General features: G+C 41.5%; 1 protein-coding gene across 2 annotated transcripts in view; it reads right to left on the reverse strand.

Annotated features, from left to right (window-relative positions):
• Positions 1-870: 870 nt before the first annotated feature.
• Positions 871-26,073, reverse strand: part of IPMK (inositol polyphosphate multikinase) — a 53,098-nt gene continuing 27,895 nt past the window's right edge. Inside the window, exons 4-6 of one of the 2 annotated variants that reach the window (XM_080622120.1) lie at positions 22,229-22,401; positions 10,904-10,985; positions 871-6,549 (exon numbers count right to left, since the gene is read on the reverse strand). In XM_080622120.1, coding sequence (XP_080478246.1) covers positions 5,915-6,549; positions 10,904-10,985; positions 22,229-22,401 — 890 coding nt within the window. In that variant the 3' untranslated portion in view covers positions 871-5,914. The remainder of the gene's footprint in view (positions 6,550-10,903; positions 10,986-22,228; positions 22,402-26,073) is intronic. The other variant, XM_080622121.1, reaches the window with a different exon arrangement.

Genomic DNA, 26,073 nt, shown 5'->3' on the forward strand with positions numbered 1-26,073 from the left:
TTTCATACATAGCTCAGGGTATGTTCTGAGAACACCTCATAGTAGCTCACTTCATACCCCAGAGCACCAAAGGAATGTGTAGCTTTTCCACACTTTCATCTCTGCCTTCCTTTTATTATCCTTTTATGCTTTATATTATTTATTTTATTATCCTTATTATGCTTTTCTGAAACAGCAAGGAGAAAAATCGAGTCAGTTTTGAGACCCTTAAGCTGTGACTTTCATAGCTTTCAATCAAATATTAAAGGCAACCTTGAGGTTCAACATTTCTGGAGTAAAGTAGCCATTTCCTAGCTGCTCATCAAGGCCTGAACTGTCCTGAAGTTACGAAAAATCTTTGTTGTTGTTGTGCCTTGATTACAGGGATGACTTTGTCTTTTCCAATCCTTTTCCGATTCAGAGAAGCACTTCCTAGTAGGTAAAGTTTTCAGAAAAAGACTGGTGGACTGCTATGGAAATCAAACGCAACACTGACCAACAGTTTGCAAGAACGCAACAAATCAAGGACTTTTGATCAAAAAACAAATTCTTTGTTTTTAAACAGGGAATGTTTGACATTTTTTGTATTGAAACAAAGAATGTTTGGTATGCTGATGTTTGGTATTTTTATTGAGTGTGGATTTGGATTATTCCCCCCCATTTTATAGAGGTGACTCTTGTATACCAAGGCAGGCATTCCCAACAAACAATGGCAATGGATGCCCTGACAAAAAAAGGGCAGTAAAGCAGAACTGGTGAATCTTATGTAAATACCCATTTTAGAGAGCACAGAAAAGAGGAGAAAGAAGGATTCATCAGTACAGGTACAGCCAAGAAAACACTTTCTCAACAATCATCCTGTATTAAAAAGAAATCAATTATACTTGCAAGTCACTTGCAGAAAATTTTAATAATTTGCCAAATATACAGCTATTAGAATTACCCTAAATATGACTTATAATTAAGTTACAAAAGTTGGTAGATAGCATAGTACAATGGTCTATAAAATAAACACATGTAAAATTAACAATACCCCCTGCAGTCCAGTAACGGCAAAGAACAGCAAATGAAATTACAAACATATCCAAATTACAGATTAAGCGACGGCTTTAGACACTGGAATCAAAGAGCTGAGACCAGACTAGACACATTCACCCATCAAACATCACTAACGACAAATTTTTGAAAACAATTAACACCACCACATCAGCTGCAATTTCACATGCTTTCTTTACCTTCCAGTACAGTTCCCAGAGTATTAAAGTGCCTTTGTGCACTCTAGTTCCATTTATAGTCGGGTGCAACACACATCACATTTGGACATTACTTCATAGGTCACTTTTTAAAAAAATACCTATTTGAACCAATGTACACAATTCAAACTCAGGTGGTTTTTAAAGTACCTTTGTTCTGACTATTTGGTGTCGAACATCATGTAACAAACTGACAATACATGGGGCCCATCTCCACAAAACAAGAGCGCAGCAACAGTTATTTCTGAAGTGTGTTTTCTGCTGTACATCCCCTAGCTTTCTCATTTCTTCCCCTTTCAGACACTGCTCAAATAGATATATTTGTCCTTCAGATGACAGTCTTCTCTGAAGGCTCCATTTAGATTGCTATGATGATAGAAAAGGGGCAGTATTGGCCTGTGGCTATGGAGGTGAATCTGCTCCCAGCTAACACCCTGCCATGATCTGTTGTACCTCAAGGATCATGCCCAGTGTATTCTCCCAGCCAGATACTGTAAGACTTACAGCCTTTGGGTCTGACCTGTGGCTGTTACCCATGCTGCAGACCTGACCAGATGCCCTACTCAGGGCTCTGTACGAACTTTCACCACTTACCACTATGCTACCTGCTTAAACACAACCCTCACTATTAATTGCAGAAAGACAAGAAAAACTTCACAGTTTGGCTGTCACTCACCTTGCCCCCAAAATGCTCTCTTCAAAACATAAAGAAGTTTCATAAAGCTAGACTCCCATCCAAGCACGCTCTCCAATAACATTCCATTCCAACTCTTTCATGGGAAAGAGTACAAAAGGGAAATTGCATTTCCCACAGTATTTGAGGCATTTTGATGGTGTTTTTCAATACCTTAAGAGCAGTTATGGGTCATGAGATTTTAGGAAATAAAAATTTTACATCATTCCACACAGAAGGTTACTAGTGGCAAGGGAAGACAAAGGCACTCAGGAGGATGGCTTACTTGGAGGTAAAAAAGGGAGGATGGACAACCGATCATAACTTTAAATAGCAGATGTGGATGTGAGTTTCTACCCTTCCTGTACTTGACAGTACAGTAAAATGACTTTAAGCTCAGGCTGTGAACACCTCCACCTGACATGGCCAGCACAGGCAATGCCTTATTCCCTTCACTGCTTTTACCTGTGAAAAGGCTCTTTTAAAATACTGCATAATCCAGACTGGGCCCGGCAGGAGCTCTCTGCAGGTGAGGAAGTCTTATTGGGTCTCTAGATGTATAATACACTAACATTACTTTAAGTATCATGTACACCAAAGTATTTCAAGAATATATGCACTCTGTTAAACAAACTGAAGGGGATTAGTGATTTCCTGATCTACAGAGTGCTTTTAAAGTTCTCCATTGAACTGTAGGGTTATGGAAAAGAATGGTCTGACTACGCATTACAGCAGAGAAAAATAGAAAAACAGTACAAGTTTCATGTGAATCACGTACAAATAAAGTCTCCAGTTCATAAAATGATTTGATTAAAATACTTTAAACATTTCATAAGGGTACAATAATTTCCAATGTAACCTATGCAACAAATTCCACCCATATCCAAAAATACCATATATGTAAATGCTTTTTTATAAAACTTTATATAATTCAAGCTTTCATTAGGTAAGCCTATACACGATTCTCACAATCATCTAGGTAGAAAGTCTTCAGCGAAGTATACTCTCAGAGAGCAAAGGAGTAACAATGCTTCCACGAATCTTCCCTTTTGACAATCGATTCTGCTAAATCAAAAACTCTTATTGCTTAAAATCAAAACAGACAGGCTTCATCAACGACATCAGCACTCAGATATACCACACCCAGGCTGGGGAAGGGACCTGCTTTCAGCTTTACGGGGCAGAAATACCTGTTAAGTCTTATTACCATTTCTGTAAAGATTTCCACTACACTGGCACCTGTCCTGTACGCTCCACGCAGAGGACAAAAGAGGCATCACTGGAGGGAAATTGATGACAATGCATATGTTTAGTGTCTCCCTCTTCATCTTCTTATTAATTCTCTAATCTGTTTAATAATTTCTATGAATACATCTCCAACTATAACTGAAGACAATCTGCTCAAAGACACTAGAAACACCAAGTTTAAAATGTGCAAGAAAAATGTGAATATAACACCTTTGCAGGCTTAAATTCACAGCTGGCACTATGCCAAAACACCTCTAGAGCAAGCTTTATTTACACAATTTCCAATTAAAAATACTGTTATCTCTTAAACCACATTTTAAATTAACACAAATACATCCATAATAACTACTGGTAAAAAAAAAAAAAAAAAAAAAGATAAAATTCTTTTATTTTTTTTTTTATTCAAAATATTCTGACAGTTTAACAATATTCCAGGTGCATTACAAACACTGCCAAAGTCAACACAACAATCAATACTTAAAGAGCATTCAAACACTGAAGACATATCTTAAAGCAGAAACAGGAGAATGTGCTTATATTAAGAGCATACAGACCATTTTCCAAAGACTGAATTCACTGAGGCAGATATCTGGTTTCTCCGGCACAAAATGGATTAAAATCCAGAAGAGATGACTTACAGAGGGCAAAGATTCAGATGTATAAATGATTTCCCCTGTATTTTCTATAAAACATTGCAACTTTATCATACAAGGCCACTACCAGCTTAGACTATCCTAGTGTTGACCATTTACAGGATAGAACAACAAAATCCTAACAGAGAAACCAGCATCAAAGCAAACAAAACCACAAACTCTTTCCAGAATATGGCTTAAATTAGTTCATGGAGAGTAGGGAATATATTATAACTATGTGGTGCAATGAAAATAACAGGTAGAAAAACATACTTTCTCTTACTGGTATTTTCTCATCAGCCTTGATTTGCATAAAGCTTTCAACAAAATGACACTGCCCCTCCTGCAACCATCTTTTCCCATGCTTCAAAAACATTATGTTCCTGACAAGACTGGTTCCATTCTTGAATGTATTGGCCGATATTAGCTCTGAAGTTTAAACTATGTAGTTCTACACATAACACACCACTGCTTCCAACCAATCCAAGTTCTCAAAAAGAGCTAAAATTTCAGCTTTATTTAAAACAGTGTACTTGCTTGAAAAAGTATTTATCTCTTTCTGATATAGAAAACAGATGTCAAATCAAGAACTTGCAAAGATGTGTACACAAATGTGTGCACAGTGCAGAACACCATTAAGAGAGAGTAGCAAGGCCACAGTGTCACCTTAAGTCCACATGTAAAAGATACAAACTTCCAATGATAAAGTCCATTCTAAGAAGTTTCACTTCTGGGACTTGCTTAAAGCATTACAGTCTTGCTCTGTGGATGGCAAGACTCCTTCATCCCAACTTTTTGTATAACTGACTATACACACCTGGTAGCCACATACACAGCATAGAGAAAAGAGACACCAAAAACGCTTTGGATACATCATCCTGATCTCAAACATTCTGTATGAAAGCTTGATTTTTTCCTGTGGAAAAGAAGGAAGTGGGACAGCTTTCCAATTACACAGCTTACCTGTGTGTCATTAAAAACTAATAATAAATAAATAAAAGAGCCAGCTTCCTTAGCCCAGGGTAAGAGAGCCACAACTGCACTGCAAACACAGAGGTACATCTGCTTGCTCCAGGGCTGAACTGGATCTTTGCAGTAAACGGTTCCTCACCTGTATTGCTCCTCATTTCCAGTCGGGGCTCTCCAGCAGTGTTTCACAGAAATGTGAAACACTTGTTGCAAAAAATGCAAGCAGCAAAGGGCTAGAGGAAATCTCTGTGTGCTTACTCAAAACACTTTGTTTCCCCATTCAATTAGTCTGCTTTTAAAACTAATGTTTTCAGAGAAGGGCCATCTGAACAAAGGAGTGAGGCATTTTTTCTTAGTCACAACATAAGAGATTGACTTAACCTCCTAAACCAAATTAGTTGCTGGAACATCTCCCGTTCATGTTCTTTTACTCTTTCTTAGGAACAAACAGTTTCTCTAGCACTTGTGCAGTTTAAGCCTGTTAGGATATTTTACTCCAGCATTTTCTTAGCACCTCAACACAAATTATGTTGTAGCTTGTCTGTGGTGAACATCCGCTACAGACAACCACCAAAAGAGGAAGTGCCCACAGCAGGGTTGAAAGAACAGCAATACTGTCCCGTGACATTGAAAAGCACTTGTTGATACACTGGCTTCCAGGTTAGACTACTGACTCAACGGGATTGCTCTCAAAGCGGGGTTAACTCCAGTTATTCAAACACAGTAAACACAAGAGAGCAGTATTGAGGACATCAATCCTGCACATTAGTTTTCAGTCCATTTTCTTAAAAACCTGTTAATGGAGATACGGCTCAGTGTCAAGGCTAAGTGGGCAAATGTTATCTATGCTAAAGTCGCAAGGAGAACTATCATAACCCTTCCTTATTGTACAGCTGAACTCCTTGGATTTAAGCCAACCATACACATTTCATTCTATCCCGCTTAATCTTAAGTATCTTCATCCTTTCACACTCCCTAATTAACTATCAATTATTTTCCTGAGTGAGATTATAAAAAGTTAAACCCTTCTACCAAAAGTACAAAGACAAATAAAATATAGAACAATAGAAACCCAGTTATACAGCATTACAAGTGCAGAAATTCTTCATGTTGTTACTCTTCTTTATCATTGGCCCCCAGTAAAAAACATAGCAAAGAATTTAGTTATCCAAAATATTTTGAAGTACTGTGATTAAATTCTTCAGACCATAAATGTAGCCCTCATCCTTTGTGTTGCTAGGGAATACATGAGCAAAATCTATCATTCGGACTTCTACATTTGTACTTTCCTTGATGTCAGCTGGCATGTGACAGAAAACTTTTTCCAGTTGGGGTATAACATTTCCGTTCAGATGCTCCTGCGTAATGCATGTGCTGCTTTTCCACACGTTGTCTTGCTCCAAGTTTTCAACTTTTAGTGAGAGTTGACTGTGATGCCTCTTTGAGTATGCCTTTTTGTGAAGTGCATAAAATTTGGACAAGCCTTTACCTACAGAGGCCTCAATTTTTCCATTCTCTGTAGAATTTATTACGTGTATATTATTATTATACTCCAGTACGTCTCCACCCGATAACAGTCCTTTGGGCACTCCTCCCTTCTCTGCCAAGGTGACATCACCCAATCGCATGGTTGGTGGCTGACAGGAACCTTCATAAACAAACAGCAATGAGCTTGCATAAAAGTTAAGTTGCTTCTGGCCTTCAAACCACTCCAGAATTTTTTCAACCTTCTGAATGCTGGCAGCAATCACATCTTTTCTCAAGCAGTATCCACTGTGGAAAAATTTTGAGATGCCTGCAAAAAAATAGACACATTTTGGGATTATTTTCACCTCTGAAAAGAAAACAGACTTTATTTCTTTTGGGATGACAATAGGTCTTGATGAGAAAAAACAGACAGCATTCACATAGTAACTGACTGAAAAGAAACTATCTACATCAGAAGTGAACCACGGAACTCTGAAATCTTCAGTTACCACACCTGTGTAAGGCCTGCTGTGTAATACTACAGATTGTCTTTTCATCAATTCTCCAGGATACAGGGAGGAACCTTAAAAAAGCTAGGAGGATTGGCCAAGTTAATAAATGGTTAAAAGGATGGTGCCATAGTCAGGGGTTTGGGTGTTTTGAATACGGGACCCAAGTTAGTAGGCCAGGTCTACTGGGGGCTGGTAGAGCTGATCTGACAAAGAAGAGGAAGAGCAGTTTTGGTAGGAGGCTTGCCAGGCTGGTCAAGGTTTCTTTAAACTAAATGTGTTGGGGAAGGGGGACATCGTTTCATCCCAACACACCCAGTCAGTTGCCAGCACCTACAATAAATGCTTGGAGCGATGCAGAGATATTCCAGCCGCTCCAGCCAATGAGCTGGCTTCATTTGGAGCTCGGCTCAGATGCGTTTATACCAACGCACGTAGCATGGGAAACAAACAAGAGGAATTAGAGATGTGTGCACGACTACGGGAGTAGGATATAGTAGGCATCACAGAAACATGGTGGGATGGCTCCTACGACTGGAGTGTTGGAATGGAAAGTTACAGGCTCTTTAGAAAAGACAGGCCTGGCAGGCGGGGAGGGGGAGTTGCTATTTATGTTAGGGATAGGCTGGAGAGTATGGAACTCTGTCTGGGGACCGGTGAGCAGTCGACAGAGAGTTGGTGGGTCAGGGTTAAAGGGAGAACAGCGATGGGAGACATTACTGTGGGGATCCGTTACAGACTACCTGATCAAGAGGAATCTGTGGATGAAGCACTCTACAGACAGATAGGAAAAGCCTCACGCTCACAGGCCCGTGTTCTCATGGGAGACTTCAACCACCCTGACATCTGTTGGAGTGAAGGTACGGCCCGGCACAAGCAATCCAGGAGGTTCCTCGATTGCATGGAAGACAACTTCCTTCTGCAAGTAATAGGGGAGCCGACAAGGAGAGGCGCCATGCTTGACCTCATGCTCACCAACGGGGAAGGGCTGGTTGGAAATGTGACGCTCCAGGGCAGCCTTGGTTGCAGTGACCAAGAGATGGTCGAATTCGAGATCCTCGGGACAGTGAGAAGAGCGTGCAGCAAGCTCACTGCCCTGGACTTCAAGAGAGCAGACTTTGGCCTCTTCAGGAGCCTGCTTAGTAAGGTTCCATGGGATACAGCCCTAGAGGGCAGGGGGGCCCAAGACTGTTGGTTGTTATTCAAGGATCACCTGCTCCAAGCTCAGGAGTGTTGCATCCCAACTAGAAGGAAGTGCAGCAGGAGCGCCAGGAGACCTCCTTGGATGGATAAGGAGCTACTCAGTAAAATTCAATGGAAAAAAGAGGCTTATAGAAGGTGGAAGCAGGGACAGGCGGCCTGGGAAGAACACAGGGATGCTGTCCGGGAAGCTAGGGACCAGGTGAGGAAAGTTAAGGCCCAGTTAGAATTGAACTTGGCTAGGGATGTTAAGGATAATAGGAAGGGATTCTATAGGTACGTAGTGAGTAAAAGACAGACTAGGGACAACGTTGGCCCCCTCTGGAAGCTATCGGGAGAACTGGCTACCCTGGATTTGGAAAAGGCTGAGGTTCTTAATGACTTCTTTGCCTCAGTCTTCACTGGCAAAGGCTCTGACCGCACCACCCAAGTCTTGGAAGGCGAACGCAGGGACTGTGAGAATGAAGACACTAGGCCCACTGTAGGAGAGGATCTGGTTCGAGACCATCTTAAAAACCTGAACGTACACAAGTCCATGGGACCTGAAGAAATCCATCCGCAGGTCCTGAAGGAGCTGGCGAATGAAGTTGCTAAGCCACTGGCCATCATATTTGAATAATCACGGCAGTCAGGTGAAGTTCCCGATGACTGGAAAAAGGGAAATATAACCCCCATTTTCAAGAAGGGGAAAATGGATGACCCAGGGAATTACAGACCAGTCAGTTTCACCTCTGTGCCTGGCAAAATCTTGGAGCACATTCTCCTGGAAGGCATGCTAAGGCACATGAAAAACAAGGAGGTGCCTGGTGACAGCCAGCATGGCTTCACTAAGGGGAAATCCTGCCTGACCAATTTGGTGGCCTTCTATGATGGGGCTACAAAACTGATGGACAGGGGTAGAGCAGTTGACGTCATCTACCTGGACTTGTGCAAAGCGTTCGACACTGTCCCACATGACACCCTTGTCTCTGAATTGGAGAGACATCAATTTGATGGGTGGACCACTCGGTGGATAAAGAACTGGCTGGATGGCCACACGCAAAGAGTTGTGGTCAATGGCTCAGTGTCCGGCTGGAGACCGGTAACGAGTGGTGTCCCTCAGGGATCGGTGTTGGGACCAGTCTTGTTCAACATCCTTGTTGGTGACATGGACAGTGGGATTGAGTGCACCCTCAGCAAGTTTGCCGATGACACCAAGCTGTGTGGTTCGGTTGATACACTGGAGGGAAGGGATGCCATCCAGAGGGACCTCGACATGCTTCTGAGGTGGGCTGATGCCAACCTTATGAAGTTTAACCATGCCAAGTGCAAGGTCCTACACCTGGGTCAGAGCAATCCCAGGCACGGCTACAGGTTGGGCAGAGAAGAGATTCAGAGCAGCCCTGCAGAGAAGGACTTGGGGGTGTTGGTCGATGAAAAACTGAACATGAGCCAGCTTCAGTGTGCGCTCACAGCCCAGAAAGCCAACTGTATCCTGGGCTGCATCAAAAGGAGCATGACCAGCAGGTCAAAGGAGGTGATCCTGCCCCTCTACTCTGCTCTCGCGAGACCTCACGTGGAGTATTGTGTGCAGTTCTGGTGTCCTCAACATAAAAAGGACATGGAACTGTTGGAACAAGTCCAGAGGAGGGCCACGAGGATGATCAGGGGACTGGAGCACCTCCTGTACGAAGACAGGCTGAGAAAGTTGGGGCTGTTCAGCCTGGAGAAGAGAAGGCTGCGTGGAGACCTCATAGCAGCCTTCCAGTATCTGAAGGGGGCCTACAAGGATGCTGGGGAGGGACTCTTTATCAGGGACTGTAGTGACAAGACAAGGGGAACGGGTTCAAACTTAAACAGGGGAAGTTTAGCTTGGATATAAGGAAGAAATTCTTTACTGAGAGGGTGGTGAGGCACTGGAATGGGTTGCCCAGGGAGGTTGTGGTTGCTCCATCCTTGGCGGTGCTCACGGCCAGGTTGGATGAGGCCTTGGGTGACATGGTTTAGTGTGGGGTGTCCCTGCCCATGGCAGGGGGGTTGGAACTAGATGATCTTAAGGTCCTTTCCAACCCTAACTATTCTATGATTCTATGATTCTATTCTATGATTCTATGATTCTATTCTATGATTGGGTTTGGATTGTAAGTAAACTAACTAATCAATGTATAAATCAGTAGACAAACACGGTTCCTGCTCCCCAGGTCATTTCAGCAAATATCTGGACCGGGTAAGTTTTGGACAGGGATCCATTGAACTCTTCAGGAACAAACAAGCTCAAGCAGCTCTTTGTCATGAGAGACAGAGCTGACAAGTTAGTGCCAGCTTTGGAGAGGGGTGTGTCCTTCTGTCCCTTAGTGGGGGACAGATGAATAGATATCAATCAATAACTACTTTGAAATCATTATCACCAAACAGCCATAATGGCAGCATTTTTATTTATTGGTACTTTAGAGCTACATATGGATTGACTTCAATCAAGAAGGTCCCTTAAATCAAAAGACACCCTTATAGTAGCTTTCTAATTTAAAAGACAGGACATCTTCACAGAAGACAACTAGAGATAAAAATATACATATTATAAAAACATCAAATACTTCGAAAGCATTTAATAGTAGAATCATAGTAGAATCATTTCATTATAGTTTCAAGGCTGCAAAGAAATTTATTTCTACCACTATCATCCCCTTAGTAGTAGTAAAAGACTGTACTCTACTAAAGTAGAACTACTTTAGTAGACTACTACTAAAAAGTAGTAGTGATGAGGACATTCCTGTCGTTTACACCACTGTTACAGCCAATTAGAAACTTAATTGAGGATCAACAGGTAGTTCACATGACACAGGAAATAGCTAAAGACCCACCTGGCAAGAGGAGGGAAAAAAAGGATTTTTAAAATGGCAACACACAGAGTACTTTTACCATACAGTTCTATAAATAAGTAAACAAATGAATATTATCCAAGAGCACTAAATTCTGACACACAAACTCCCTTACCATCCTTCACTGTTTCCTTCGTCAAGCTCCTTCCATAGTGCTGGTTTTGAGTCTCATAGCTGTCAGAAGAGACATGGTAAACCTGCAAGAAAGAAGGAGGGAACTGTGTGCTTATTTGGAACTACCAATATTTCTGCAGAGCTAAGAGACACCTTACAGACAGGCTACAAAACCCTTGGTACCGTTTAGCGCTCGCGTACTTTTACTTGCAAAGGTCAGCACTGCCCTCTAGTGCTCTGATCTGCAAAATCCTTCCCTTGACACCTTGGGGTCTAAGCTACAGCTTTCCTGCATTAGAAAGACATCACGTTGGCAAAAAGCAACATATCCATTTCGGGAAAACATTGTGTATGGCACCTGCTTTGCAAACCAATGCTATGACTTGAAACTATCATACTCCTACCCATGTTATTATGAATATTAAGTCAGTAAGACATAAGATGATAAAAAACACAGTGCAATTCGTTTGCAGTTCTTAGAACTGTAAAAACACTTAGTACAACAGCAAAACCGTAAGAAATACTATGATGTGACCCAGAAGACCCAGCTCCATGAGACCCATCGGAAACTATAATTGTTGACACAAATGAGGTTACAAGAAATATATGCCAGCAGCCAAGTGAAAGCTTGGTTCCAGCCTCCATAGCAGTACATCAGCTCTCGCCTGAAAAGGAGGCAACTCATTCGGGTACAGTTTTGTCCATATCAGGAATTGTACAAGCTTAACAACTAAATTCAAAAATATTTTACAGAGAGACACATTTTCTCTCTGAAATAATTTCCATAGTAGAATCATGACAGCCAGCCAGGACCCAGTATAATTTGTTTATGAGAGTGTAGACAATTCCTATTTGCAGAAATAACGGTGTTACCACGCAGGCAGTTGTCTCTGGCAGAAACTTTTGTGCTTGGCACTTGTTCAGAAAACCCAACCCTTCAGCACCCATGTGGGCTGCAACGCTCTGCCCCCCCTTCACCTGCCATAAAAAGAGAGGATTCCAAAAGAGAGGAAGCAAGTCAGGGGGCACCAGTGAGGCGCCTGCCCCCATGCCCTCCTTTGGGGACTTTGTCTTGCTGTAGCCTACAGAAAATCCAGGACAGTAAAACATCAGTGCATAAAAAGAGTGGTACGTAAGCAATAACCACAAAAAAAAGAACTCCCTGTTTTCACTGTAGGCCCCCAAAACCTCCCCTCCCCATCCAAACCACCACAAGCACAGTATGAAAACACAGGCCTGTAACTTCTGCTTTGCAAATTAGCTGGGAAGAGAAGTCTCAAATAGCTCTTATTTTGACAAAAAAAAAAAAAAGCTGAAAGTAATTAAATTCAGGGCCCCCAAGGAAGTTAGATCATAATGTGCAGAAACTGACTTAAGTCATTAACCATGAATTGAAGAGACAGTAAATAATTCTGGTTATTCTAAAGCAATAGTAGTTGTAAGCCTGAATGTTTAAACTCACTTGGCAGCAGAGACACTTCCCACTGTTATCATTCCTATTTCCACTGTTACGATACTTAAGAGAAACTGAGACCCTGATGTCTATAAATTCCAGAAATGCATGGCAGAGCTGAGTTCTTCTAAACCAGCATCTGACAAGGGTGAGTTTGGTTTCACAAAAGCAACCATTTTTCACTCCTTTTTTTTTTCCTTTCCCCTCTCTCAAAGCACGTAAGAGAGGTACAGCACAGAATGTATGAACCCAAAGATTATTTATGTAAATACCTCAGGAACCAGAAGTATTTTCAAAAACACACAAAAAGTTTCAAGAACTTTTTAAATTTAAAAGAGCCATAAGCCAAAGGGAATTAAATAAAGCAAAAATAAAATAAGAAAATAGGAGAGGATCAGGACTCTGATGACTACACCCAGGTTTTCACTAGCTGTGTCATCACTTAAATAATATTGAAAGTTCTCATTTAGTTGGTCTAGGCTTCCACCATACACCAGCACTGCAGCACACTCCCAAACAATTTTGTTTCCCAGAACCTTATCTCTTCCCCATAGGAGCTAGCAGTTTGTGTGACATGGGCACTTGCTCAAAAATGCTGATTAAGATCTGCAAGCTCATTCTGTTTTCCAGAGAAACGCTGGAGCAGCACATCACCCCCTGTGCTTCTGAGCTAGGTTTCCTGTGAAGCCACTCTACTTCTTCTCGTAATTTGCACAAAATCGTTCCCCCAAAGGGCTTTTCCATATAGGTTAAAAATACCCAAGGTAGATGTGCATATTCTGCGTTAACAGTGCACTTTTAACTATACAGAATGGCCAATGACAAACTGTCAAGTCCCACACACATACCAGCAGAGTAACAGATATATATTTAACTATCTTGTGAACAAGTGAAGACTCAGAACTCCCTTGGTTAACCAATGGGCTTGGCGGCAGACAGGAGCATTGAACTACAATATATGTAGGTAATGATGAAAGTGTTCTCCATGTTAGCCAGAGAGCTGTCTCATAATACCACTTCAAGCCTTCTCTCAACTTCAAGAAAGTGACTATTTGAACCATTCCAGGAAAACCTCAACCAAATACAAATAAATTAAGACCCATTCTGAAAACAGAGGAACAGAAATCCAAGCTCTAACAGAAATTAGCTTTCACCAGTTCTTGCTTCACCCTCACTACCCATCCGCCCCCCCCCCAAACACACGGATGGCTGAGCTGCACAGCAGAAGACTAAAATCAACTTCTTAGTCTACAGGCCATGCTTTCATTCATGCCATCACTGTTACCAATCTGCTGCTAACGCTTCCCAAAAGCATATTTGCCTTTGAATCAACCTTCTGTATCTCTGTTGTTGCAGCTGTCTGTACTAGCCCATTTCTGTCAAAGCAATGACAAGATAAAGAAGTCAGACCTACAACCTTAACAACGGTCAAGAAATTATTAGACAGGAAAATGTTATTTCTTGCCCACCTGCCACAGCTTGTTACATGTTTGCTTTGCATTCACGAGTTTCACTGTATAATGCAAGACAAAACTCCTTATATGATCCGTAAAACATTGCCTTCAAGACAACGCCTACTCCTGCTTCATCAGTGATTTTTATACATCCTTACTACACAAGATCCAAGCTGTTTTGGTTGACAATGTGGAGGCTCCTCCTTGTGCCCTACAAGCAGCTCCCATTCCTCAGGTTTCTGCATACACAGAACTGCAATCTAGCATGCTAACAGATTCGGGTTTTTAACTAGTACTAGTAGGGACTCTGTATGGACAGCACATCAAAAATCCAGATAATTAACTGTCAAGGGAAATTATCTCTTCAGACTTTCTCAACCTACACTTGGCCTTTTTTTCCCCCGAGGTGTTAAATTATTGTTGCTTGCATACGTACACATATTTTTATACCCTTTATTCAACTACACTTAGTTCTCCCGACATTCTTCAATTGAAGAAAACCTTGAGCTAAAACAAAAAGCTGGTCCAGTGTGGTCTTTATAAAAGCACCACCCTTGCAAGATCTCAACTGTGAGGCACACCATGGCAGGTATACCTGGCAGAGGAGACACCATGATCAAGCAGGTGGTTTTCCCAGGGCAAGGCTCATCCCTTGCACTCCGGGTGTGCTGGGTTTCTTTCTTTTTTTGGCACAAGCAATCCAGGAGGTTCCTCGATTGCATGGAAGACAACTTCCTTCTGCAAGTAATAGAGGAGCCGACAAGGAGACGTGCCATGCTTGACCTCATGATCACCAACAGGGAAGGGCTGATTGGAAATGTGACGCTCCAGGGCAGCCTTGGTTGCAGTGACCAAGAGATGGTCGAATTCGAGATCCTCGGGACAGTGAGAAGAGCGTGCAGCAAGCTCACTGCCCTGGACTTCAAGAGAGCAGACTTTGGCCTCTTCAGGAGCCTGCTTTAGTAAGGTTCCATGGGATACAGCCCTAGAGGGCAGGGGGGCCCTCTAGGGAATAACTTGGTTGTTATTCAAGGATCACCTGCTCCAAGCTCAGGAGTGTTGCATCCCAACTAGAAGGAAGTGCAGCAGGAGCGCCAGGAGACCTCCTTGGATGGATAAGGAGCTGCTCAGGAAAATTCAATGGAAAAAAAGAGGTTTATAGAAGGTGGAAGCAGGGACAGGTGGCCTGGGAAGAACACAGGGATGCTGTTCGGGAAGCTAGGGACCAGGTGAGGAAGGCTAAGGCCCAGTTAGAATTGAACTTGGCTAGGGATGTTAAGAATAATAGGAAGGGATTCTATAGGTACGTAGCGAGTAAAAGACAGACTAGGGACAACGTTGGCCCCCTCTGGAAGCTATCGGGAGAACTGGCTACCCTGGATTTGGAGAAGGCTGAGGTTCTTAATGACTTCTTTGCCTCAGTCTTCACTGGCAAAGGCTCTGACCGCACCACCCAAGTCTTGGAAGGCGAACGCAGGGACTGTGAGAATGAAGACCCTAGGCCCACTGTAGGAGAGGATCTGGTTCGAGACCATCTTAAAAACCTGAACGTACACAAGTCCATGGGACCTGAAGAAATCCATCCGCAGGTCCTGAAGGAGCTGGCGAATGAAGTTGCTAAGCCACTGGCCATCATATTTGAATAATCATGGCAGTCAGGTGAAGTTCCCGATGACTGGAAAAAGGGAAATATAACCCCCATTTTCAAGAAGGGGAAAATGGATGATGCGGGGAATTACAGACCAGTCAGTCTCACCTCTGTGCCTGGCAAAATCTTGGAGCACATTCTCCTGGAAGGCATGCTAAGGCACATGAAAAACAAGGAGGTGCTTGGGGACAGCCAGCATGGCTTCACTAAGGGGAAATCCTGCCTGACCAATTTGGTGGCCTTCTATGATGGGGCTACAGAACTGATGGACAGGGGCAGAGCAGTTGACGTCATCTACCTGGACTTGTGCAAAGCCTTTGACACTGTCCCACATGACATCCTTGTCTCTCAATTGGAGAGACATCAATTTGATGGGTGGACCACTCGGTGGATAAAGAACTGGCTGGATGGCCGCACGCAAAGAGTTGTGGTCAATGGCTCAGTGTCCGGCTGGAGACCGGTAACGAGTGGTGTCCCTCAGGGATCGGTGTTGGGACCAGTCTTGTTCAACATCCTTGTTGGTGGCATGGACAGTGGGATTGAGTGCACCTTCAGCAAGTTTGCCGATGACACCAAGCTGTGTGGTTCGGTTGATACACTGGAGGGAAGGGATGCCATCCAGAGGGACCTCGACACGCTTGTGAGGTGGGCTGATGCCAACCTTATGAAGTTTAACCATGCCAAGTGCAAGGTCCTACACCTGGGTCAGAGCAATCCCAGGCACGGCTACAGGCTGGGCAGAGAAGAGATTCAGAGCAGCCCTGTGGAGAAGGACTTGGGGGTGTTGGTCGATGAGAAAATGAACATGAGCCAGCTTCAGTGTGCGCTCGCAGCCCAGAAAGCCAACTGTATCCTGGGCTGCATCAAAAGGAGCATGACCAGCAGGTCAAAGGAGGTGATCCTGCCTCTCTACTCTGCTCTCATGAGACCTCACGTGGAGTATTGTGTGCAGTTGTGGTGTCCTCAACATAAAAAGGACATGGAACTGTTGGAACAAGTCCAGAGGAGGGCCACGAGGATGATCAGGGGACTGAAGCACCTCCTGTATGAAGAGAGGCTGAGAAAGTTGGGGCTGGAGAAGAGAAGGGTGTGTGGAGACCTCATAGCAGCCTTCCAGTATCTGAAGGGGGGCTATAGGGATGCTGGGGATGGACTATTCATTAGGGACTGTAGTGACAAGACAAGGGGAACGGGTTCAAACTTAAAGAGGGGAAGTTTAGATTGGATATAAAGAAGAAGTTCTTTACTTTAAGGGTGGTGAGGCACTGGAATGGGTTACCGCCCAAGGAAGCTGTGAATGTGCCATCCCTGGCAGTGTTCAAGGCCAGGCTGGATAGAGCCTTGGGTGACATGGCTTACTGTGAGGTGCCCCTGCCGCTAGCAGAGGAGTTGGAACTTGATGATCTTAAGGTCCCTTCCAACCCTCACTATTCTATGATTCTGTGATTTGGAAACCTTTAACATAAACCTGAAGACTGAACTGTGGAAAAGAAGTATCAAATGTTATGTAATGTTATTTACAGTAATTCAGTACAGACTTCCATGGTGAGGCAGAAAAAAATACATGCTGTTCAAATGCTTATCTGTGGCAACTCCCTAATTTCCAGAAAGTACAATTTAAATACATATTAATTAAGACTAGCCTGTTTGGTAGAGATACTGGTAGCACAAATAAAAATCTCTAAGTTACTTGCAGAGATCTTTCACATCTGCAAAAAAAATTAACTAATTGACATCACTGAAACTGGGCAGGGGGGATATATCTTGAGCATGCATACAGAGCATATTACAGAGGGGTACCTGCAGAGCCACGGTTACCTTGATTGCATGCACGATATGGACTCATGTGTTGCTGATATTCCCATGCTTGCTGGTGCCTGTGTAGCAGTTTCCCATGGAGCTCTCAGTGCCCATCCCAGCACCCCTACACACCCATGTGTGCAGCCGAGGCCCTGCTCTTCTATAAAAGCACAGGGAGATCAGAGATACATGCTCTGATGCTGAGGCATCTGGACTTGAAAGGGCAAAGGGCTGATCTGTCCACCCTTTGTATTTTTTCCATAAATATTCTTATCACCCCTATCTTACATTCATACAAGTAAGAGCTAGCAAGTGTTTAAATATTACACAGTTTTCTGTGTACAGCAAGGCACCTCTGCACTCATAACTGGCATCTGAATGTCAGCACCCCACCTGCTACCCAAACTGGAGCCATACCAAAAGCTGTAAGTAAGCAGGCAGCACCCCAGCTCACCTGAGGACATCCAACTTCAGCATCAGTCCACTATCTTTGCAGGCGCCATCTCTAGCACCAGGCCAAGACCCACATCCACAACTGGGTACCTTTTGCCTGGACCTCACGATTGTCCCTATGTAAATATAGGGGCACATCAAAAGAACCCAGGTTTCTCTGCAGCCCTGTAATCTCTCAGGGATTGATCCTACCACAGTGGGAGACTTGAACACTGAGTTTTAACAAGCCTTGGTTTTTAATTTTTCAAAAAGAAAGTAAAAAAAAGATTTCAGGAAAAAATAACGGAAGGAGAAAAATTTTTAAATACATTCTCTTATTTGATACTACTGCTTTGTTGTTATGCTGTAACTATTACTCTGCTGAGAGCAGGCCCATTTATCTAAATCCATCTATTGAAACACACTCCCTTTGTTTTTTTTTTCTTTTTAAAAACTTAGTTGTTGCTAGACCACAAGTGAGGAAATTACACACATCCCTGCTTGTTTCTGGCATGAAAAATCAGCACAGGAAGGACGCATTCCTGCTCCCCAGTATCTAAAACTATACTTGTATATTATTCTCTCTGGTTTGTTTCTTTGTTCTTCTGATAGTCAACAGGGTGCTTCATATGATTAAGTACACCACCAAATGCTGTGACAATCTATATAAAGTTTTAGTAAGATCCTTACATAAATAAATTGTAGAATGAAATTATGTTGAAATTAATTCAGTGAAAAAGCAGACTAATAATCTCCTAAATAAAAGAAGCAACAACACTGCAGTTCAATCATGAATCATTTTAAAGGTGGCTTAATATACAATTTTGGATTCCCAGAACTTCCACAGAGCACCTCATTAGAATAACTGTGTTTTATGCCTCCTTTTTCATATAATAGAGAGGAAAAAGAGGCAATCTCTCATCTCATCCATCATCAGCGTTTTTTCTAACATAGAGGAAACCTTATCAGCCATAAGGACACAAGTAGACCAGCTGTCATATACATGATGAATCTTTCAAGTAAGGAAAAATGCGGGAAATAATATGCCAGGGTACCCATCTGCTAGAATTTGCCCAAGAGGGTGACAGATGAATCTCCCAGATTCCACAAATGAAGTACTTCTGAAACACACCCTTCAATCCACTCACAGATACCAGACTCTGAGGAATTGCTGCTTTCAGTTCCACAGCATGGATTCAGAACCCTCAGTGATAAACAGGTGAGTTAAACTCAACTGCAAGAACTGGGGAGTGAAAGTGAAACGAGAAAAGCAGAGGAAACAGCAGTGCACAGGGGTAACAATGCCAGCACAGAGAAACCAACCAGTGCCATGGCTCAGTTCAACCACCGCAGACATGTATTTCCAGACTTGGGGGGGGCGGCTTGCTTGTTTGGAGGTTTAGGGGGGCCAGGGGGGGAGGTGTGTTTCAGGGGTTTTGGTTGGTTTCTTTGGTTTGCTGTGGGTTAGGTTTGCTGTACTTTTGGGGGCGGAGCTGTAGGTTTTTGTTTTGTTTTCCTGTTTTCTTAAACCTCATTAAATTAGACTTACAACTGTAAAACATCCAGTTCTGGTCATTTTTTACTGTGGAAGAACACGAACACTAGATGCAGGATTTAACAGCTTTATTATTCCCCCTTTCCTAAATCTTGTTATTAAGACATCAGAATTTATGAAAATTTCCACAATACTAGAAATGGTTCATAAAGAACTCATAAAACAGACTTAACTACAGACAGTTTTAATAAATCTTGCAGGAACATGTGCTGTAGATAAGGAAACTCACTTGTAAAAACAGCTTTGATGAGGTATCTGCATGCAATAGTTCATAGGCACAAACAATAAAAGGAAATGATGGATTATACTGGTAAAGTTACATAATCACCAGTTTGTGCTTTAAAACCATGCTTCAGAAATATTACAGATTATGTGATACTGCAATCAAGATGTTCTGGAAGAAAAAGAAAACCTGCAGAAATCGAGAATTCTCAATTCTAACTGGACTGCAAATCCAAACTGACATCACAACCTTCACATTCTGCTTGTATTCACCAGCATATAAAATACTCTTTTTATTACTGCACACTCTGTGAAGATACTTCTCATGTATTTACATGTCTACTACTGAAACCATATTGCAACTTGAATTTTTGCTATTGCAACCATACCTACATTAGTTTCCAACTTCTATTTAAACTTTCACTACTTCCGTAGCAGATTTGTCCTCATCTGTTAAGGAAAGGAACCTCTCCACTAAAGATGTAATTAGGATTTTAACCAATGTTATTGAAATTACTGTATTGTCTAAATGTGTTTCCATGCATTTATTCTGTCTATTCAGTGCATTAAGATGAACATAGTTTAGCGCATGCCAAATGCCAGAACTATCTACACAAATCAAAGCTCTGCCAGATAGAAGACTCACTTCCTTTAAGGACAAACCATATGTATTTTATGTAGAAACAGATGTCTGCTTATTTACCAGTGTATAACACAAAGCTGTATCAATGACTTTCAGTGTAAAAACCTACTATGAATAAATTTTGAGGTAAGAAAACACCAGTAATATATTTTTGCATGTATCTCTTCATGACAGCTTATATGACGTGCACTTCAAAAAAAGCCTTAGATAACTACATTTTCTATTATTCCTGGGTCCTCTTTCTCTCGCTTTTCTGAAATAGAAACTTGCTAAGCAAGCCCACTTCCATGTTAAAAATAAAACTGAATGGAGAGACTAAAACCAAAGCCCTCTAATTTACTGAATCGTGCTACACCATGTTTTGTCCAGCACAGACTAGCAACCTTTACCTAGTATGTTAGCTATTAGAGGCAGTAAATGCCTATACAGGAGAGCAACTTACATTATGACCAGAATGTTGCAAAAATAAAGCAAGCAGACAGGCAGAAAATACCCCATAATCAAGAGGCAGCAAGCTGAGCAGAAAAATTGCCTTGTGAACTTAGACTTTGCTATGTGTTGCATGAGAGGAGGAGGTACCTTTTGGATTCTTTTGGGGAAATAACTTCCAACATGCAATTTGGTACCAAAGGCACAAAACAAATCTCACCTACTTAAATACTGGACGGGAAACTGCATTGCTTAGGAGAACCATTATATACGCAGTTTAAATTAGGGAGCTGAAAGAATCTGTGCAACAGGGTAAAGATACCAATAAATGACAATGTTAGAAACAATAGGCACAAGCAAAAATACTGTGGAAGCAAGTGTTCGTTCCTTTTGCACTGTCATGAAACAAAGGATGTTAAGTACATTGTTTTACACATGAGATAAGAAAGGTTATGTAACGACATAAGCCAAATCCAAAGCTATAATCTCCAGCCTTCTCGATCTAAACTGTTTGACTGGTTTTTTACTCAACTCCCACATTCTTTCTCATAGGCTTATATAATTACTACTCATGACCGCTATAATTTATAGCTGTAGAAGCTTATCTCAAGACAGAGTTAAGGCTGAGAGCCTAGGCAATTAAGTACAAAACATTTCAGAGATATTAGAATTATTTCAAACAATGGTGCAATCTGTGTGCTACTGCTATCTAACAGCAAAGAGGAAGCTTATCAGTCTTCAGCCATTCATGCTTGTTGATGCAGAGCTTGAGAAGCCCTAGCTTTGGGTATGCGAGAAGGAAAACAAAAATTTCGCATCAAAAAGAAAGTTATTCCTGTGCCAATCATAGCAAAAAAAAGTACTTCAAATGCATTACATAAGGAATTCATTACTGACATCAACACATTTATGTTACAGATCCACAAATGTTCTGTACAGCTTTTCTTTACATTCAAGTTTTAGAGTACTGAATATTAAATCTTTCTTGTCGCCCAAGATAAGGAAATGTAGTAGCACTAGCATGGACATCTGCAGGGCCTTATCCATCTCAAACTAACCCTCACCTGACAGTTGTTCCCCAAGTGTGTATGCACCAAATAGGTTTTTCTTCTGGTGGAAAGCTTTTTTAAATGCAGAACATGAACAGCTACTTACAAGTACATGCATCACCTCTGAGAGCTAACTTGCTCTTCCTTAAGTAGGAAAATTACATTAAAATTATCTTTATTTTAAAAATAGAGATAATTTTTTTTAAAAAGATATAGCTCATGATTGAATTATTACAAAGACTGGTTCAGTCTGTAAATCTCTGAGAAAAGCCTAGAAGTCAAAATACCCCACTTTGATAATTTGAAATATCTGCTATGCAAGAATTGACTGTAGCTACATTCAGTTTTAAATAACTATAGTTTGTTCCAACCCCTTTCTTGCATACATACACAGAACCCAAGTTGCAAATAGATTCCCAGAAGGTGCACAGCCAGGTTAAACACTTGTTGTGACCAAGAGCAGTGTTTTGGAACATACTTCACACAACAGCTGACACCAGTACTACCAACATATTCACTTAACACTTCATTTACGTAAAACTCAAGAGGGTTGTCATTTGCTAGAAAAACTAGCTGCTGTATCTGGTGTGGAACAAGAGGCCACAGCATAAGTTGAATCTGAAAACAAAACAAGTTCTTACCCTCATGCCAAGTACCAAAAAGCCAATCTCTTCCATCAGCGGGTACTTGCTGACCTGCTGTTGTATCTTCTCAGCTGAAGCATACGGATCATAACTTTTCTGACCTATTTTTACATCCATTATGCAAGGCTTTTTAAACTTACGGGTCACATCCTCCAGTTTTAGATACGTATCTGTTAAAAAGACAAGACTTGTGTAAACAGGGGGTCAAAGCAAATAATTACATAGTTTCTGCTGAGCTTCTGTGGAAGGAGAGTATTTTAAGGCTTAAGATCACACGAGTTAAGAGTCAGATTTGTCTCTGAACACAGACTAAATCACAGTCACTGACACCCACAAATTCCGCTGGCATTAAATTCTAAATGCCTTCTTGTTTAGAAAGTTGTATACAATTAAAGTGTGCTAACCTAGCACTCAAATTCAAATTATTGCCCAGATGAAATTCATGAGGAGCTTTTATTAAGCCATTAACATACTTCAAATAGCATTAATAAGCACATACAAATGCAGGGTACTACATGGCTGGTTTTGCAATGGAGATGGTGTTTTCTTTCTGTGTGAAAGGGCTAGAATTAAAATGGCATTTTTCTTTGTGACATTTTAAAAATTAAATTAACATTTCAGAGTCCTACCCTACAGGGGCCAAAATGCATCTCATTTTTCTTCTTTTTATCCCACTCCCTTCTACAATCATTTCTCATGGCACACCTTTCTGGGAAAACACTACTCAAATCCTAGGGCTGCCTTTCATCCATTTCCAAAAGCCCCTTTGGGAGGGTGGGTGGATCAAAACACTCCAAGCCCTTGGAGAGCCTGGGGTTAAAGTAGTATCTCAGACCTGATCAAACTGGTTTATGCTCTTCTCCAGTGCAGGTAAGAGACTATTACCAGCATGATCTACAGAATCAACTGTCAGAACACAACAAAAAAGCAGACTTCCAGCAACTGTTTGATTTGCAGACAACCCCTGTACAGATCTCCAGCCCTTCCCTGGGCATGACATATGCCATGACAAGACAAAGCATTAACACAAGTCTAATTTTTCATAGCAACTTCTGCAAATCTACCTGCTATCAGTCACAAACTTCACATTAAAGTTTATTTTTCTTTCAAGTACAGTCTATTCCATGCATGTATGTATTTGTCTTTAATGCAATCTGAATAGGCAAACCCATCTTATTATTCCCCATTCCTGCAGCATCATCTAAAATGGGGTTGCCAAAGAAAGCAAAAACAGTTGAAGCTTAAAAAGAGAAGAGGGATCAAGTGCCTTGTTTTGGTAACTGTTCAGACAGGTAACAAAACCAGTTAGAGCTAAGACAAAGGGAACAAGAAATGTTCCATTTCCACTTAGTACGTGGAAATACTTCCTGATAAGAAACAAAAAGGACTCTTGTCACTTAAATAAGTCCTACCTAGAGCCTCAAGTCACCATCATGATCGAAAGTCCCAATTCTACAGTACACCAATCTGAAATTAACGAACACTGCAGAGATACATCCAAGTTAAAGTCACTCATGCTTAACTTTGAGAAGACAAAGGCAGCAAACATAATTGATATTAGCTCACTAGATATCCCCTAAGGAAAAGCAGGATAAATACAGAATACAATTCCTGGTAGGGAGAGTATCACCTGAAGAAGTGTGGGTGCCACTTTTTCTATTCAAAGATTTTACACAAAGGTCTAATTCAGTCAGACACCAGCACAGTTTTGCAGGGCTCTGGGGAACCACTACTGAATCCAGGGGAGGCCATGTAACCTGATAGCTATCTATTATTAAAACAAAAACTGTAAAAGTCTATGCATCACCCTTCACATCTATCCTTTTTGCATGTTATGGAAAACACTGTAATCAATAGATATGTGTCATCACTCTAAAGCAATCCAGAAAACAACAACTAAATGAACCTGAAGGGTTTCAGTACTTAGCTCTCAAAAGCACTGAGCCATAGGTATGCCATGGGAGGCAGGGAAAGAAAATAAATACAGAAACATGTAATCCTTCACCACCAAATCCAAAATGCTCTGGAATATATAGCAAGCACCTCTGGACTCAAAGTGCTACAAATAGAAAATTATACAGATTGCAGTTACTGCAAATTATACAAATTGTCTAGATGCAATGTTTTTATCAATCCTAAAATAACTGTATATAAAGTAGTGTAAAACATATATTTCCACAATGCAACAAAAAGTGAACCCAAAAAAGTTTAAAAAGCAGAACTTATATCTCCCAAAACCTAGCATACTTCCTTTCAGGAAACATGCAGGTAAGATAGTCATGCTCTTCCCACCGAAGGCACTTGTAGAGCACCCATGCTTACCCACTGTCCTCTACTCAACTAGTACAAATCCCTCTTTTTAAGCATATGGCACCAACATTCAGCACCTCCAATGTATTTAGAAGCTTTAAATATCTGTTAATTTTTAGTTCCCCATCCATTTAGTATCTGTTAAGCTACAATATCTCCCTTACTGACCTCCTAAAAATGTAACAATTACTATTTTTAAAAGCATTAAAATAATTTAGGAGCTAACACTAGCCCTGGGAACTACTAATTACTTGGCAAAGCCTGTGAATTATCCAGAAACGACTCATCTCTCTCACACTTTTTTAGAATTACTAAGTCTTCATCATTGGCTAACTGCTAGCTCAGAATTAAGACTATGTTACATCTGTTCAGCGTACACCCCTACTCTCAAAAAGCTTCTTGTCCTTGTGGGGAGAGCAATGCCACCACAGACAAAGTGTTATACCAAGTTAATTACAGCTTCAGAAAAATCCATCAAGTGTTTATGCTTCGTTTTTTCTGGTGCTGTTCAGTTCTTATTTGCACTGTGTTCATGATCTACAGTCTTCTGAAACAGACCCCAAACCCACAATATCAGAACATATTACACCTTTCCACACTTATTCCTACAATATCTCAAAGCACTGAGACTAAGGCAAACAAAGTAAACTTCAGATTCAGACATTGGAAGGTATCACTACTCTACCTTTTGAAGTGAGGCTCTGACCCCATGTGTCCTCCTCAGTCATCAACAAGTGCAGCTGAGCCTAGATAACCAGAGAGCACTCTCCTTCCTCTCCTTTTGTTAAACAAAAAACCTGCAGATTTTTCAAGCACTTCAGATTTTCTAAATTATTATGCAGGACATTGCTAACCCAAGATGCTTCTGAAAATCATGCATTTGCCGTCTAAGACCAGGATAAATTAAAATCTCCTTCAGAAAAAAGAATTCATAATGATTTTTGTATCCTAGCTTTGGTAGGTAATCCTGACTATATAGTACAAGGATTTAAACAAATCATTCCTCAGAGGCTTGTCCTCCCCTTCCTTGTATTTTTCAGTGGCAGGGAAGGAGGCACGAAGATGTGGTCTGACATATTATTTACACATTTTATTACAATCCCAAAATAAGCACATACATGTTGATGCATTCAGTCCTAACTGGAATCAGAAGTGACAAACTGAGGTGTCTGAATTCTTCTCGTAACTTACATGTCTCAAACATATGAATAAGCAGGGAAAACCCTCAGTTGCTCCCAGCAACAAAGGAAAGGGGGGAAAGGGGGGAAAGGGGGGAAAGGGGGGAAAGGGGGGAAAGGGGGGAAAGGGGGGAAAGGGGGGAAAGGGGGGAAAGGGGGGAAAGGGGGGAAAGGGGGGAAAGGGGGGAAAGGGGGGAAAGGGGGGAAAGGGGGGAAAGGGGGGAAAGCTCCCACATTTTTATAACAACTTTTCCACTTCTTTATTAATCAACTCCAAATACTAATAATGCCAGTAAATGCAGAGTTTAAATCAATTTGCCTCACTCCAATGTTAGATTACCTTAGGGAGATGGA

The sequence above is a fragment of the Psittacula echo genome (assembly GCF_963264785.1).
Source record: "Psittacula echo genome assembly, chromosome: 6".
NCBI classification, from domain to species: domain Eukaryota; kingdom Metazoa; phylum Chordata; class Aves; order Psittaciformes; family Psittacidae; genus Psittacula; species Psittacula echo.